The sequence below is a fragment of the Pezoporus wallicus genome, unplaced genomic scaffold (assembly GCF_028554395.1).
Source record: "Pezoporus wallicus isolate ANWC-B61680 ecotype Strahan unplaced genomic scaffold, APGP_CSIRO_Pwel_v1 scaffold_7107, whole genome shotgun sequence".
In the NCBI taxonomy this organism is placed as follows: domain Eukaryota; kingdom Metazoa; phylum Chordata; class Aves; order Psittaciformes; family Psittacidae; genus Pezoporus; species Pezoporus wallicus.
Window position 1 is genome coordinate 7,256,659 of NW_026642114.1, and position 17,160 is coordinate 7,273,818.

The following is a 17,160-nucleotide window of genomic DNA, read 5'->3' on the forward strand; positions in this document are numbered from 1 at the left end:
TACTACAGGGTAGCATATGTGTAAATATCTAACCAATCACTGGTGGTTTTATTTCTCTCCTGATTTTGTTAGAGCTGTTCCTTTCATTCAGATACTTCTAGGAAGAAGAGGGGGAAGAGGATGGAGTTGTTGAATCATTTCATTTCATACAATGACTGCTGCAGTCTCTGCCCCATTTCTGGGTCCATTTAAGGTCCACTTTTTGGAGTAGAGGAGGGTTCCAGAGAAATTGGCCAAAATCAGAAATGTCTCTGAGTCTTGGGGATAGTGTGTTCTGGACTTAGGGAAATTGAAATACTTGTTGGAGGTTTGCAAAGCGGCAAGGCAGCGATTAGGAATGACCAAAAGCAGTTCTTCATTTGCTGATTTGGAATTCACACTGTATTTTATCATATATTGTTTGACTCTATCACTTAGTCTGTGTTTTTCTAGCACTTGGCTTTTCTTATGTTCCTGGCAGACATTCCCTCTTAGCTCCCCATTCAAGCATATGAAATCATGGCTGCTGTGTATGAGTTAGCATTCTCATGGCCATCATCTGGGTAAAAATGCTGCAAGCTTCTTAACCAAGCTTGTAATTGGTTAGACCCGCTTCTAATGATTTAAGAGACTACACTGCAGCATCAAAATTCAGCTTCGATTTAATCTGCTTCCCACCAAATTCCTACTGCTAAACAGAATTGCCAAGTTTTAAAAAATCACTGTAGATTGAGAGAAGTCTGGAAAAACTTAGTTGTTGTGGCTAGCCAGCTTTGGTGTCTCTCTTCTATCATGCAATGAGCTCATTTGTTGTTTAAAAAAAATATATTTTCACTTCTTCACACCCAATGTTACTTTGTAGGGAGTTATTTCTATAGAAATTCCAAATCATAGCTGAGAATATATTAAATTCTTGACTAGTTCATGCCTCATGGGCTGCACAATATGTAAACACTAGAATTTAAATGTTCTTTGGTAAAATAAAGTGAAACAAAAAGCACTTGTGAATTCTTATGTTTGTGGTTAAACCCTTTCCAAAACAAAGTTGAAAGAAATTCTTTCTTTGCAACTCTTCTGCCAGAAAATATGGCTCATTACTTGGGAAGCCTGTTTCATTGTTAAAATGGGTAGTATTAAAACAGACTGCCGACACAGCTGTGTGAAGGAGGGCTAAAACCATGTGCTGAAGGATGTTGTTACATGGTGAGATAACTGGTGGAATTCTGTTCCATCCTCCAGAGTCCCTAGGAAAAATGCACCTTATAGTGAACCAGCGTTGAAATTCTTTAAGTAGGTGCTTAAACATCTAGTCAGTGTGGAAGCTAAGTATTCTTTCTGAATTACCTTTGCTTGTTTCTTGATATCTCTGAAATAATTTGCATTCTTCTCCCTTTCTTCTATGGCAACATACAACTGTGCAGTGAAATGTTAATGGCGAGTTCTATATGTCACAGATAATTTCAGTAATTCCAAATACTATGGCTGCACTTACAAGAAACTTTTCAGGGCACATCATTTTTATGTGTTGGGACAATATGTTTGTTTGGAAATGGCTCTTCTGTTACGTATTACAACAGTGTTGGCACAGGAGAGATGTTTGGGAATGTTGCCATTTTGGACATTGCATTGTTGCATAGTTTTAGCGCTATTTACTCTGCTTTGAATTTACTGCAGCTGTACAACATGGAGGAGGGGAGAGCTGGAGTTTGCTGTCATTCTCACTGAAACATTAATAAAAAATATATTATGGAAGTAAAGCAGAAGAAACCCTAGGACAGGCTAGTATATTAAGGGAAATGGCTTGTGCAAAATAAGTGTCCATTGCAGAAATTCTTTTGAAAGCGTATACTGTGTGAAGGAAGCAGGATATAGACAATTGCTTTATTGACTCCTTTACTATCTACAGATTCTTAAGCAGGTTCTGATCAGCCAGGTTCATTTGCTGTTTCCACTTCAGCTGGAGTTTGGTGAGTGCTATAAATCAGCAAAAACAATCCATGCCACTGGAGCAAGGGACTCTGCTGCTTGCACCATTGTTTTTCCCTGGTGTTGGCTTAGGGTTTGTGGGGCTGGGTGCTGAGGGGCTCAGAAAAAAAACCATTGTATTTAATTCTGACAGGATTTCCCACAAACTCTGACAAGGCAAGGGCTTGGGATGAGCAACAGAAGTAAGAAGACTTTGGGTTTGGCAAGTAGCAGGAAGCAGGACCTATCACAGTGGTCTTTCTTTGCATTTGATGCATTTATCTGATGTTTTATCTGGATTGGCATATGGTAAGATTGGGATGTTTATGGAATCTGCCTTTAGCAATTGTAAGAGCAGCTTTTCCTTCACTCTTCAAAGAAAAGAAGAAGTGGAAAAAGAGGTATTTTTCACACAAAGAAAAAATGGGCAAAGATCTCAAATTGTTTCCTGTCATAAGGCAACTAAATAATTCAAGACGTGATGCACAATTAATATTGGTGACTTCTATTATTTTGTAGTTTTGGCTCCCACTGTTGATTTTTCAGAATCAAGTATGGACAAGTTTAAGCTGAGGTCATGTTTGAGTCTGATACAAGCTGGAAAGAAGCACTTGGTGTGATTTTTTTTTTTTTTTTTTTTTTTGTTAAATACTCATTGCTGAATGGACAAAGAGTTTTGTTCTGTTCTTTAAGACTGCATTGGAAGTCTTAAAAAAAATAATCTGATGGTTCCTTCATCCTTTATGCTGTTGAGGAAAATTCAAAATTCAAAACAAAGTAGCAGTTAAACTTGGATTATTTGTTTTTTAATCATGTATAACATTGATTCAGGTTATATGGGTTCTTACAATGAATGTCTGCCCTCCCTTAAAAATATTAAGGTGAAGAGTTAGTTTATTAAACAGGAAGTATGTCTGTAGGAACTCCCTGCTGACACAAGCTGTTCTTGATGTGAGCATAACTCTTGTCAGACTTAAGAGCTGGGTGTGTTAGGAAGCAGGAGCTGGCATTATAAGCAAAAGCTTTCTTTAACCTTTAAAAACAAGAGCCCTTTGTAGCTGCATTATTTATCACAATGCAGCTTTTATCATAGAATCATAGAATGGTTAGGGTTGGAAGGGGCCTTAGTCCTTAGCAGTACTCCAGGTGGAGTGTGGACACACAGCTTGGTGTCATTGGCAAACTTGCTCCGGGTGCACTCAGTCCCACTGTCCATGTCACTGATAAAGGCATTACACAGCACCAGTCCCAGTACTGACCCCTGAGGAGCACCACTTGTCATTGGTCTCCAATTGGACATTGGTCCATTGGCCAGAACTCTCTGAGTTGTGAGCCAATTCTTTATCCACTGAGTGTTCCATGCGTGAGTACTTTTGAAGGAGAGTATTACCAATGGGTATTTTATGCAAATAGACTGGTAATTGGAACAGGCTAAGGAAAAATACTGATTCCTCATATACAGAGTTTGGTAGGAGTTTTGGTGAAACTTTTTGTCTTTTGCTGAGTGAGGAATATATGACCACAAAGATAACAATAAACTTTACTGCCAGCAGCAAGCAGAGCATTTCTCTGCAGCTGGGAAGACCCTTTATTGTAAACCATTCTTTTGCCTGGTTGAGATTACAGGCTTGAACTGTATCTCTCTGAAGGAGGGAATGCTTTTCTAGAGTATAGAAGGCTTGTCTGAAGTGTGTGCCTCATGTTTCCCCTGTTGGAACTGTTACACATGAATATACATGTATCTATATGAAGTATGTATTTTAGACTAAAAATCTGTGATTTTCACATAGCATTGAGTACCTTAGTAGAGGGCTGGGAGAAAAGTAGTTTCTGATTCTTTTCATTACAGCACTGGCCACCCAGTGCCAATTCCATTATTTAAAGAGGGTCTTGGTACAGAGATTTGAAGCTGGGCTTTCAGCATCTTAAAGTATCTTCCTATAAGCATAAGGCATTTTGGGATATGGAAGTCTGACTATGAAAGGAGTGTTGCATCAGGCTCTCTTTCTCTCATTGCGGCTGTAAGATTTTAAAAGATGTTGATGTATTTCATGTGTGAGTCACTTCATAACTTTGAAACTCTCGCAGGCAGGACAGCGAAACTAATTCCTGTCCAACTGTGTGACAGTGAATACACAGACAATACTTGTCCTCATGAAGTTTTAAGAGCTTTACTGAATGTTTCTTTTTTCCCTCCCTTCAGATTTGTCACGGAACAGACTGTCAGAGCTTCCAGCAGAAGCATGTCACTTTGTCTCCCTCGAGAGTCTCAATTTGTACCAGAACTGCATTCGATACATCCCAGAGGCTATTTTGAACTTACAGTCTTTAACATTTCTAAATATCAGGTAACAATTGTCTTAGAAATTTTGCTTTAGCATCAGTAGTCTAGGTTTATAAATTTTAATGCATCTGTAAGTAGTGCTAACATGGTGTGTGATCATGACATTGTTTTATTTTATGTCATTGGATCAAAGCACCTGAACCAGTCTTACCCACTCAGGTGGATCAGGAACATGAGGATTAACTAGCAGCTTGTGGAACTGAGTATGACGAAGAAAGCTAATTCCGGCTTAAAGGAATAGCCAAACGAATTCCAGTAGTTTTCATGTGAAATACAGGCATGCAGACTGGAAAGAGATGATAGAGCTTTTAGACAGTCTTTACATTTCAGCTCTCAGTAGCTGAGCAAGGCTCATGCAGTTTTCCTTTACTTTTCACTGCATTGATAGTTTTTAAAGATCTTTCTTAAGCGTTAATATGACTCTGGCAGCATTGCCAAAAAGCTAATTGGTGCAAAAGCTAATCAGTGCAACTCAGGCTGTTGATTTAATTTAACTGTGTACAGCATCCTCCGTTTGTAGAAGGCCTTTTAAGAGGCATGGAAAGTGCCTCATCACAAATTGGCAGTGATATCAATCAGGAAAAACGTCAGGCTATTTTTTTCTGTTGCTATACTTTTGCCAATTTAGTATACTTTCTTTATTTTCTTTATTGATGGTGAGAATTGTATGAATAGGATATGAATCATGTATGGGTTTCCTATTGCTATGATCTCTAGTAGGTGAGGTCCAATTATTATCCTTTTAAAAGTTGCTGTTGGTTCACCTACTACTGCTCAGAACTTTTTTTCTTTAATAGCAGGGAAATCTTGATTTCAGGTGTGAAAAAATACAGCATATTTTGCTAAATGTGATCAAAGCCTTAATTAAGATCCTAATAAAATTCTTTCTAATCATCCAGTCACTGCTCCTTTCTATGTTTTATTTTTAAAGGGAATCTTTGTCTTTTACAGCCCATTCTCATCCTTCCTGTTTCTCATCTGAGGTTACAGTCCAGTCATATGACCTCATATTTGCTTTAATAGTAATTTATTGTGAAATGTTCAAGGCTGCATTTTGTAATAGTGAAATCCAGCACACCATGATTTTTGATCCACATGACTTGCTCAATTAGAAATATACTTTAAATATTCAGTAAGTACTGACTTTCTCTGTGGCATTTTGTATGTGCCCACCTGCAGTACTACCTATCTGAAAGGCTTTTGCACTCTGTTTGTAGTCATTTGTGACAGAGGGTGGCCCCTCATCAGAAGCACTTGAAATAACATATTCCCCAGCACATAGGTTCAGAAACATCTGATCAGGTTTGGTACTTGATACTCAGAGTTTGTTCACATGTAACTGAATAAAGCAAGTAATGAAGAATGACTTACTGGAACTACTTTTACAGTAATTAGATGATCAACTCAGATTTTACATAATTGTAATGTGCTTCTTGTATGTGTCTTTCGTTTCATTAGAATGTGAGTTCATTAGAGTTCTGATGATTTTGTTTTCTTTCTGTCCAAAAAGTCGAAACCAGCTTTCCACATTGCCAGTACACCTCTGTAGTCTACCGCTAAAAGTCTTGATAGCAAGTAATAATAAGTTGGTTTCAATACCTGAAGAAATTGGACAGCTCAGACAGCTGACAGAGCTTGTGAGTATGCAGTTACTTTTTAACTATTACTATTCTGTCCTGAATTTGTAAGTGATGTGTTTAATAGGTTCAGACGTGCCTCAGAAGAAATAACTTCTTTTAAACTGGTCAAAATAATGCAGTAACTAGGATGCTGTCTGGGCATGTACAAGGTCAACATCCTGTTTCTCATTCTGCTGAGAACTTTGTGATTCTAAACCAGTCACTTGCATGCAGTCGTAAGTTACTTACATCTGCTCTTAGCCTAAGGAGGATTTATGTCTCCTGTAGTATCTCCAACTATGCTTTGACTTTGGATAGAGTTTGAAATACTCTGACGTCTTAAAAAAAATTATATGAGGGAGAGATGCCTTGCACTGGAGAGCAAATGATCCATGTCAATTTAACTAAAAGTCTTCCTTAATTTTTAAAGGAAGGCTGGATGGAATTAGAGCTCTTCATGCATTTGTTTCTGGCATAAAGCTTTTATGTAGCAAGTTGTGCTCTCTCAGATAATATGGAATAACTTGAATGCGATAACTTAAAATAACCCTCTACATCTGAATGGTTAAATCTTTGTAAAACTTTTATTTCCCCATGTATTTAAAATGAGAATAATGCTTCATATCAGCAATGAGATTAAGGAATATAGAGATCTGACATGTTATGTAAATAGTTGTCTTTTTCAGTCCTTAAATAAAGTGCTACATATTTTACTTAACAGAAGGCTACCAGTCAGTGATAACTCATTCTTTACTCTTGTTTTCTAGGATGTGAGCTGTAATGAAATACAGACAATACCTCCACAGATTGGAAATTTGGAATCCTTACGGGACCTAAATGTCAGAAGAAATAATTTGGTGCGTTTACCTGAAGGTGAGATAAAGGCTGTCAGTTGTAACAGCAGAAACCTAAAGCACTTCTGTATTTTCGATGCTGTTTTCTTCCCGTGGGAGCTAGAAGCAGCATGTTTAATTATTTTGTAAAACACACAGTTTTATACTTTTGATTTTTTTTAATACTTTTTTTAGTCTGCTGAATTCTGTGTTTATTTTCTGTCTCCAGAGCTTGCTGAGTTGCCTTTGATCCGATTAGATTTCTCCTGCAATAAGATAACAACAATACCAGTTTGTTATAGGAACCTCAGACATCTGCAGACCATCATGTTGGAGAACAATCCTCTCCAGTCACCCCCTGCACAGGTAAACCGCAGCTAGGAATCCAGATGGACTAGTTCAACTATAAAGAGCAGAACAAAGTTGGATGCTGAAGGATTATATTATGAGCTTTATTTAAGAACAAGAGGACTTCAAATAAATTGTATTAACTAATAGTGTTAAATACGCAGCACAGCTTGAGAAGTCCCTTTTCTTCTTTTACTTTACTGTATTAGTAGTCTCATTGATGGGATATTACTAAGAATTCCCCTGTTAGCATTGTACTGCTGTTAATGTTAGCAGAACACTTCTGCTTTTGGTGTAAGAGAGAGGAAGCTCTGTTAAGCAAGACTGATTTTGTGCCACTCAAATGTCAAAATTTTGACTGAGGCCTCAGTGCTGCTGTGTGCTGGTTCACTTTGCAGCAGAGTGCTCAAATTAGAAGCTGCAATATGGTTAGTGACTAATTTGATTTTTTTAATGTGGTATATAAGCCCCTGAGTATTACAGGTTCTACTGTGAGCTGCTGCTTCTGAGTCAGGAGGGCACTTGCTAAGACCTGTAGGAAGTAGGTTTTTGCCTCCCTTTTGAAAGCAAAACCAGCTGTTACTGGCTTCATTCACTTTAAATTTGAGCTTGCTTTGGCAGACTGCTGCTGCCATTCAGAGCTGGGCATGGGTGCAATGTGCCGTTCTAATGCCAAGGATATAAATTCTAGTACTTGTAAATACTTATGTGTTGTTTGCATGTTGAAATTTCAGCATCCAGCTGACACAGTTGCATGCAGACCAGATGTACTTGGAGGGTAGCTTCCATTCGTCTGTTGTGTGCATCCTGTCATGCTCCACTGTAGCTGTTTCTCTAAAATGCAGTGAGATTGTAAGAAAAGATATGTTGGTTGATGTAAATGTGCTCATTTATTCTTCTCAACTACAGGTTAAATGCCTGTAGAGTACTTTCAAAATGTATTGTCAGATTATACCTATGTAATTTATTCCTTTTTTTTTTTCTTTTTTTAGATATGTATAAAAGGAAAAATCCACATATTTAAATACCTGAACATAGAAGCATGCAAGATAGCTCCAGACTTGCCTGATTATGATAGGAGACCCATGGGATTTGGATCTTGGTAAGTCTGGCACAATCCAAGTTCTTAGTTTTGACATTCAGGAAAAATTTTTCAGTTGCCTTGAGTTTTTAAAGAAACTAGAGCCAAGGATCATTCTTCAGTAAGTGCATTGATGGATGTGGCTTTGAAGAATGTAATTTATATTATCTCATGGTGCACTTTAAGAATTGGTGCATGCTCTTGTGTTGTTAACACGTGTTCAGTTTACAAGATCTTAATATTTTCCACATACTTCCTGAAGTACATCCTTGCTGTGATTTTGAGCCTTTTGTACAGAATTTTATAACTGCTGTGCTCAAACCACAGGTGTAAATGCTGATCTCCACCCTATTAGTATACTGCTATTTTTGGCAAGCTTTCACTTGGCACTGTTGCTTAGAATTGTAACACAAATGTTGGAACAGTCAGTTTTATCTGCTGCTAGATTAAGATGTCTAGAGAAAAGCAGGAGTTAAGATTTATTTCTGTTATATGATATAGAAGAAAGGGAGTCTGTGAAGTATGAAACTAAATATATAGAAACATTACCTCAATCATCTTGGAAGGTCGTAATAAGGTGTGGAGGAGTGAGTTGCCTGGAAAGGATGTACTGCTGTTTTAGCAGCAATAAAACAGAAATCAGCGCATGTTACAATAAATCATGAGAAAGATTTGTGAAGAGGGATTTGCACAAGGGACTGATGAGTGATTCCTCATCAGCACAGAGTATCTTAAATTATTAATTTTTTAGGTGAGGTCAACATATAAGCATTTTGACTGTTACTCGGTTTCCTAGAGTATAAGCTGTTGCAGATGTTTTCTGCATAATACTGAGGATTCTGCCATGTTACTAAACCATGGTATTTTATCTAAATGATAAAGTGTCATGATCTGTTTATCTCTAGCATAGTTTGTGTATTTTTTAAGAGAAATTCTAAAGATATCAGTGGACTATGTGGTTACTGATTTATTGTTGGTTTTAGTTGTATATCACTATGGAAATTTTCATTAATTGCTTTTGTGCAATTAGAAGAATTAATGTATTATAATCATAACTTGGAATTATGAATGTAAAAACAAGTGCAGAGCTATTTGCATATGCTTTCTTTGGATTTGCCTCCAGATTCAAGCATATGAAATGAGTTTCAGCTGGCATTCCTTTAGCTGTATTTCCATCCCCAATAGGATATAAGAGTTGGTGGTAGAATTATTTGTCATTACCATGCTGTTCAGGGCATTTAGTTTTACAGGGGATTATTCCTGTCTTCATGTACCTACTCTCAACTGTCCACGGTTAAGAGTATATATTAGGAGGCAACGGTAGAATGATCTAGTGGAAGAGAGGATCTCAAATTACTATATTCTTCTGGAACTTGGGGTGAGAGAAATAAAAGCATTCTGCTACAATATAGTTAATATTTCCAGGCAAGTCATAAGAGCTTTATGTTTGTTATCTTCAAAGGTGGCCAATAGAACAAAGGTATCAGTCTGTACACCTAGACTTTGTTGCTGTTTTTATCTGATAAGCTAGGTGAAATACCATGGATATGAAGGTTAAGGATCTGAAACTGAGTGGTTGAGATTTTTAAAAGTTTAAGAAAGTTTGAGTCATACTGTCAGATCACTCTTCATCAAACATTGTTTAATAATAAAGTTGTTAATACTGCTAATAAAACAAGATGCTCTGAAACATTAGGGTAGAAAGTGGGATTTCGAAGTCGTAGTGCAGCTGATTATCAAACTGTTTTACCAGAGTGAAATTTTGTATGTTACAGTCCTTTTCTAAACATAAGATATATGAAATTTGTGTTGCAGCAAGTTTCTATCTGCTGCAGCCGGTCCCTCATTTGTAAGATTAAAGTTCAGAGCAGCTCAGGTTGGTGCTGGAATGAATGTGATTGAGAGGAGGCAGAACTGTCCAAGCTGTGTAGCAGTTCTTTTGGCACTGTGGCAGACTGGTACAGGCTGGAGTTAGAAGGTTTAAAATGTGAAGTACTCACGCATGAACCAGTGTCTTGGATATTCTGGGACTTGGAGAACTGTTCTTTCTTAAAAATACATGTTTTAATGTGGCTTTGGAGTGGTGTCTTTGAAGTGTTGGCAAGTATTGTCTTTGGCTGTTGGCTTTACCAGGCAGTTAGCTTCTCACGCTTTGATTTCAAGCCTTACATGGCCTTCTTACATAGCCTTCTGGGTTACTTGCCCCAAAATGCTCTGATCTGTCCAAATGCTTAGTCATTGTTCCTTGTAGCTTGTTGGTCAGAGAGGAATAAAAATCGTAAGTCTCAACTGATTTCAGGATGGCTGCGGTATGATTATAAACATGTAAAGTGTGCAGCATTGGGTGTGCAGCTGTTTTTAGATGTGAAAGTTAGAGAGACAGCAGCTTTCATGTTAAAAAGGAAGAAAGTCCTAGGAACAGTGATTATGAATTCTTGAGCTTCCTGGTAGCCCTCACTGTTAGATGTAGAGCTTTTCAAAATCTCTAATTGAAAAGGAAGACTAAAAGAAGAAAATTTGTATCAAAATACTTTCTCATTTTTGAAATGTAGCCAAATAGTCATTTTGATGCTCTTCAATTTGCAGTGATTGTTCAACCTTACAACAGGGTACTTGGGAGATTCTGAAAATATTGATGTATTTATAATGGAATTACACTGCAGATGGATTTTTCTTTGACCCATGTTTTAAAGACACCATTTAAGTACTGACAACTGTTCACATAAATATAGTTCAGTTGTCAGTTATTCAAGTAAATCTTTCTTTAACTGCATGGGTGATTTTATGGTCATTCTTTTCGCTTCCCCACACAAAAGAAGGAAGTTGTTTTTTCTTTCCCCCTTTTTCTTTATAGGGGTTTATTATGCAAATGATCTTTCTGATCAAATGCAGGGCCACAAAGGTGAACTCTTTTTATTTAAACAAAACTCCATGCCTATACAGGTTTGGTTTTTGGTGTATATCATCATGGAAGTAGATGTATAGCTTAACTTTGTCATCCCTCCTCTTACTTTTTTGCTATTTTATGTTTATTTGAAAATTCAAATAGCTCAGGATAATCGTCTGTTGCTATTATACAAAGTCCCATGCACACATACAGTACTGCATTAATAATAATAACAACAGTAATGATTCATTTGAAAATAAGTGTTTCCTGAAAGAGGAATTTCAGAGGGAGCGACAACTTGAGAGCAATAACGGAGAGAAAATGACCTGCAATTTAGTTATGATGGGGTGAAGCAATTAGCTTCCTGAAATTTGTTCTTCCTTGTGTATTGTATAGTAATTATTGCTGCAGCTCTCCCTGAGGCATCCAGTGCCAGTAGGACAGTTGAGCCATTGTGAAATGCCATCTGCAGTGGATCAGACAAGTCCCATTGTCTCTTTTACTGTAGCTATCTGCAGCAGTTGCCAGACTTGACATCTGTGATGGCTGTACTGATGAATTAAGTAGTTTCTAAGCCCAGAAGTTGAGAACTGCATGGCTGTTTGGTTATGTGTATTGTTACACTAGACACATGTCTGATGCCTTTGTCTAGTCAGAGTCGGGCTCTGTGGATGAAAACTGCACTTCTATATTATATTACAAAGCATCTGAAATACTGTTGAGATTGGTACAGTTTCTTAGGTCGGTTATTATGATACAGGAGATAATTATGTAATGCATTCTGTGCACTTTTGTGTAGAAGTAGTATGTTCTGAATTTTTAGTAATTTTGCATGTGATTTAATTTTTAGTAATTTATACTTTTGAAAAAGTTTGTGGGACAGTGTTTTATCAGTGAAAACATGAAAAAATAAAAACTTGAGTTGTTAAATAAGTGAAATAAGATGCCACTTTGAAGTTTTCTTTGTCATAATTTCTGCTTGGGAAATGCTTAAAGTATGGATCTCTTGGATCAGATTAGCTCTTAAAACGCTAGGCAGTGGCAGGTGGACAAGTTTGAAGTATGTTTGCAGCTGTGTGTACGTGCCCTCTTGTTCTAAGTGGCAAATGCGCTATGATGCTTTCTAATATGCTGAGCTTCTGAACACACTGCAACTGCTTTGTAGCTCATTCTGCTTTGATTCTGCAGTAGCTGAGTTTTTAGTGGTGTTTATATTATAGTAACCAAAACTGTGTGTTTAACAGCCATGAGGAACTCTATTCCGGTCGTCCATATGGAGCACTTGATTCTGGCTTCAATAGTGTGGACAGCGGAGACAAAAGATGGTCAGGGAATGAAGTAAGTTGCAGCTTTATTTTTGTCTGGTGCAGTATTGTATAGGAAAGAAAACTGTTAAGTATACATATGGAAGCATATTCAATATGTAATGTATATGCTAGTGTGCAGGTGCCCTTGAGCCAAAAATATTTGTTGTTTTATTGGAGAAAAACAAGTGTAATTTTATATGGGACAAACACAAAGTTGGAAATAATAAGAGAAATGTATAAAACTGCATGACAAATTAATTTACTGGGGTACAAAACATGAGAAAAATGGGAGGCCTCATTTTAAAAAAGCTTATAACTGTATCATATTACAATGTTGAGTCAACTACAATTACTTATGAGGAGTTGTTTCAATAAAATAAATCTGAACATGAAAATCAAGCTTCCAAAATCAGATGGAAATTTTTTCTTCTTTCTTTGAAGCTTGTTTCAAATGTTAAAATCCGTTTGCCATTTAGAAGCAGGAAAATGGTGTCTCTTAGCAAGGCGACTGTCAATTACTTTTCCCAGAGAAAAGCTCCCTTTTTCTCCTGAGACAACTAGAAAAGGCAGTAGCCAAGACCTTAAGAGCTTCAGTGAGATATACTCTGTACAGCTGCTTGCACTCCTAGCTTGGTTTTTGAGAGGGTTCTAGGAGTTTCCATCCTGGAACGTTTTCAGACACTTACAGATACAAAAAAACAACCACAAACAAAACAAACAAAAAAAAACCACCAAGCCAAAAAACCCACAACTCCATAGGCAAGCTGTTTGTATTTTTGGATTTTTGGGGGTTGTTTTGGTGTTGTTTTTTTTTAATTTTGGCTGGGGTTGGGGGGGGGGCGTGATGTTTGGGTTTGTTTGTTTGTTTGGGGTTTTTTAAGAAAATTTAAATATGTGGTTGAAAACACTACAGCTGTATTTTGTAGGTGCCATTCAGGACAGTTGAAGTAAAAACGCAAATTGAGAAGTAACAGTTGCAAGATGATGTTTCTGAAGAAAAGTGTTTCTTGACTTCACTGTTTGTTTTCTGAAGCCAACAGATGAATTCTCGGATCTCCCTTTGCGTGTGGCAGAGATCACTAAAGAACAGAGGCTGCGAAGAGAAAGTCAGTATCAAGAAAACCGAGGCAGCACAGTTGTCACTAATGGTGGAGGTAAATAGTGATTTTGGTTGACACTATTTATTGTCATCATTATGAAAGCTCCAGGATATTTGCTATAAATAGTAGGTTGTCTAAAGAGGAAAAAAATTAAAAAATCCAGGTGTAATTTTATACAACCACTGCTGTGTAAACAGAAAAACACTTGTATTAAGGTTGCTATGAGGCAAAATCAAATAGAATCAGAATTAGGATTGTGTCAGCTTCTGCTTATGTGCTGTGTAAAGTCTCCAGTTGCTTCGGACAGTGTTCTGGAATGGAGTTCTGCTGCTTGAGCTACTGGGGAAAATTTACAGTAGGAGTAAATTGTCGGGGCTTCACGCTGACTGCTGTCGGAAGGGGGTCAGCAATTTTGTCAGGGAATGCCAAATTTCCAAGTAGCAAAAGTGCCTCATTCAGCAGTCTCAGGTTTTAATCCAAGCACACAAGGCATCTGTGGGGGACTGGTATTTCTTAGTGATGTTGCTTTTTTGCACTTTCTTAATTGGTTGCGCTGCAGTCTTACAGTAGCGCACTCATATTTGTTAAAGAGGTGACAGCACTTTACATGTTTCTTGATCTCTGCAGTCCTTCTCCCTTTTAACTTCCAATAATCTGCTGCTACCACTGTCTTGTTTTGATTATATGTCTCAGTTTTAGTATTCTTCCAGGTTTTGGTGTTTGTTTGTTTTTTTTTTTTTTGGGGGGGGGGGGAATGTTCCCAGTAATTCCGTCTTCCCTATTTTCCTGCACTACTTATTGTTAGATCTCATCCCATATATCTTGATTAATTTTATTTCTTTCTTAGCTGCTCCCTGCTTTCCATTTCCCCTAATGGTTACAATTCATATTCCCCATATGAGTGGCACTCTTGCCAACTACTTTTAATCTTCTGTGCCCAGCTCCCATTTTTTCTTCTCTCTTCTCCTCCTCGTCGTCTTTTGCCATCTTCTTTTCTTGGTCTTACTCTTCTCCACAGTACTTTGGGGTTTTGCCATCTGCTAGAAATACCTGCATTATTTTAGTTGACTCACACTCTTTCACATGATGACAGACAATAAATACCAATTCAAACACTTAGATTCTATCAAAGTTAGAAGAACTGAAGACATGGCATCATGAGAAGCTCTGGGCAGCCTTAACAACAGGTAGTACTGCCAGCTCTGCCTCCAAGACTAACTTTATTTTGTAAACCAGGGATTTCAAAATGTCTCACTAGTCTTTTAAGATGGAGCAGGATCAGTTCATGATTAGGAGTATTTGAGAGTGGCACAAGCTGTAGCCCATAGCTATCAGTGATCCAGGGGGTGCTTTCCAATTTTGTGTTTCTAACACAGACACTAGTGTCTTTCACCTTTTACTGTAGTGTTATCATTATTTAAGTTTAATAAGCAAGGCTGGAAAGAAGGGCTTTTTTGTTTTGGCTTTTTGTTGGGGATTTTTTTATGGTTTGAAACTGTCATGGAGACTTAATGAAGCCAAAGTATATACGAATGCTGTTCTGGAGGGTTGTAGCAGAGGAGGTGGCTTCGTCAGTAACAGTTGCTAGATTGTGTGGTGAGGCAAAGAGAAGTCTGTTTTAGACAAGCAGGAAAGGGGCGGGGGAGTAGAAAAAGAATGTGTGCAAGAGAGTTTAGAGTTTGGGGAGAGTTTTAAGAGAAAGAAAACTCTAGTACTCAGAAAGGGAGCTCATGCCTTGTGCTGCATCCCCAGCACAGTATTTTTCACAAGGGTAGTTTACTCAGTGTCAGTACTCTCAGGATCCCTGGGCAGAATGTATAAAGGCAGTGACAAGTGAAAAAATTGCCCTACATAATATCACCCACACAAGGGAAAATCAATACTAGCCAAGCTGTGCTGTTTCTTGCTCTCATTTCAGTGGTTCCTAATCCCTTTTCCATTCCTTCTTTTAAAATAAAACTGTAGATGATTTTATGTTGGTTTATAAGGATTTTGTTGCTTTCTGTGTTGTCCTTCGTTATTTCCACACATACTTCTTATGTTTAGTGGATTTGTATCTAGGTAACAGACACTCTGCCTTCTATGTTCTTGTTGTTGTTGTAAAATTAATAGAAGTATGTCATATCCATTCTCATTTCTGTGACAGAGATGAATTAGAACCAAGAGAAATGATTCAATGTGTACACAAATCATTGTACAGTCTTGGTGTCAGCTGGCAGATTCTGATAGATAGTTTTGGGTATTGAAAAAAAATCACTACTTGCTTTACTTCTTCAGTCACTGCGAAAGTATCCGCTGCCATAAAACTACATGCTTGATACACGGTTCTCATTGCTCTTTAAAAAGCATAAATTTTCTCATTATTTCAGAATTTGATGTTTAAGAAATGTTAGTGGACTTGGCAAAGTCCAGGAGCTTTTAGGCTGAGTTTTCCCAGACGGAAGAAAAACAGTAGGGCCTTAGTTCCTGGCATTGCTTTTTTGTTGGTGTTTTTCCCCTCTCCTGTTGCTTATCTAATTGTGGATGTTTTCTTTGTGTATGTGTGTCAAGTGGAGCATGATCTCGATCAGATCGACTATATTGACAGCTGTGCCACAGAAGAGGAGGAGGAAGAGGTGAGGCAACCCAAGTGCATGGACTCAGACAGCCTCAGCTCACAATTCATGGCATATATTGACCAGCGGCGAATCTCTAATGAGGTGGTGCTTTTACTTAAATTAGTTAAATTCATATGCCCCAGGAAAGTCTCTGTGATGGTATTAATGCTTCTTGTCCTTAGAGGTTTTCTTAAGGTTGTTTGTTTGTTTGCTTTTATTTATTTAAATAATAAAATCTGGTCTGATCTGGAGGAAGAGCACAGCATTGGGCTTTGTGGAAGGTCAGAGCTGGAGTTTTAAGCTGCTCCCAAGTGCCTTTTGGGATATGTGGGATAAGTCCAATGCAGCCATACTGTTTTTCTGTCATGTGGATTGAGGAAATCATAGAATGGTTTGGGTTAGTAGGGTCCTTAAAGATCATCTAGTTCCAACCCTCCTGCCATGGGCAGTGACCCCTTCCACTAGGCTTGCTTTTTGCAAGCTTATGCTTTAGGCATATGTGAAGTAAGTGTTTTTTACAAAGGAGTGCTGTCTTCAAAAAACAAGTTGATACTTCCAGATGGTAATTTATGAGATCTAGAAAACTGTGAACATTTACTTGGTAGTACTGAATATATACTGGCTTTCTCAGGGGGAAATGTTAATTGTTACCAGCCTAAATATTTAATACAGGAATTTTGCAATTCCCATTTATTTGGCTGTTCAAGTTGATTGTAAGTTACTTGCCAGTAAACTCGGTGTCTTGAGCATCCTGTTTAAGTTTAGACTAACTTAAATATTCAGACTTTTCAGAAAGCCTACTCTTTGCAGAAAACGATTTCTTTCTCACTTTACTATTGAGGAAAGCTCTGAACCACAGATACGGATTTGGTTACATGTATGGTCGCCTTTCTGAACAAAAACCAGCATCTGTAGTTTTAGATAAACCTGGCACGAAAGTGTTTTCAGTCAGTGAAAGTATACAGGTGAATGAACAATAAGTAAAATTATTGCTAGATAGGTTTGAAAGTTCTCCAGCCAGCTTTTTAGAAATTTCTGGAAACAGCTGTGAGCAACTCTGAACACTGCCCTGGTTTCTCTCACAGACAAAAAATACAACT

At 37.7% G+C, this 17,160-nt stretch overlaps 2 protein-coding genes across 13 annotated transcripts in view; both read left to right on the forward strand.

Moving 5' to 3' along the window:
• RPL35A (ribosomal protein L35a) overlaps nt 1-17,160 on the forward strand; it is a 150,833-nt gene that overhangs the window by 77,530 nt on the left and 56,143 nt on the right. The window lies entirely within an intron of this gene.
• LRCH3 (leucine rich repeats and calponin homology domain containing 3) overlaps nt 1-17,160 on the forward strand; it is a 65,314-nt gene that overhangs the window by 24,027 nt on the left and 24,127 nt on the right. For 11 of the 12 annotated variants that reach the window (XR_008974645.1, XM_057427097.1, XM_057427101.1 and 8 more), the window contains exons 2-9: nt 4,148-4,292; nt 5,799-5,925; nt 6,675-6,780; nt 6,970-7,106; nt 8,081-8,190; nt 12,301-12,394; nt 13,397-13,517; nt 16,014-16,162. Coding sequence is in view for 11 of the 12 variants with exons in the window: in XM_057427097.1 (XP_057283080.1) it covers nt 4,148-4,292; nt 5,799-5,925; nt 6,675-6,780; nt 6,970-7,106; nt 8,081-8,190; nt 12,301-12,394; nt 13,397-13,517; nt 16,014-16,162 (989 nt within the window). In the remaining variant the exon portion in view is untranslated. The remainder of the gene's footprint in view (nt 1-4,147; nt 4,293-5,798; nt 5,926-6,674; nt 6,781-6,969; nt 7,107-8,080; nt 8,191-12,300; nt 12,395-13,396; nt 13,518-16,013; nt 16,163-17,160) is intronic. The other variant, XM_057427100.1, reaches the window with a different exon arrangement.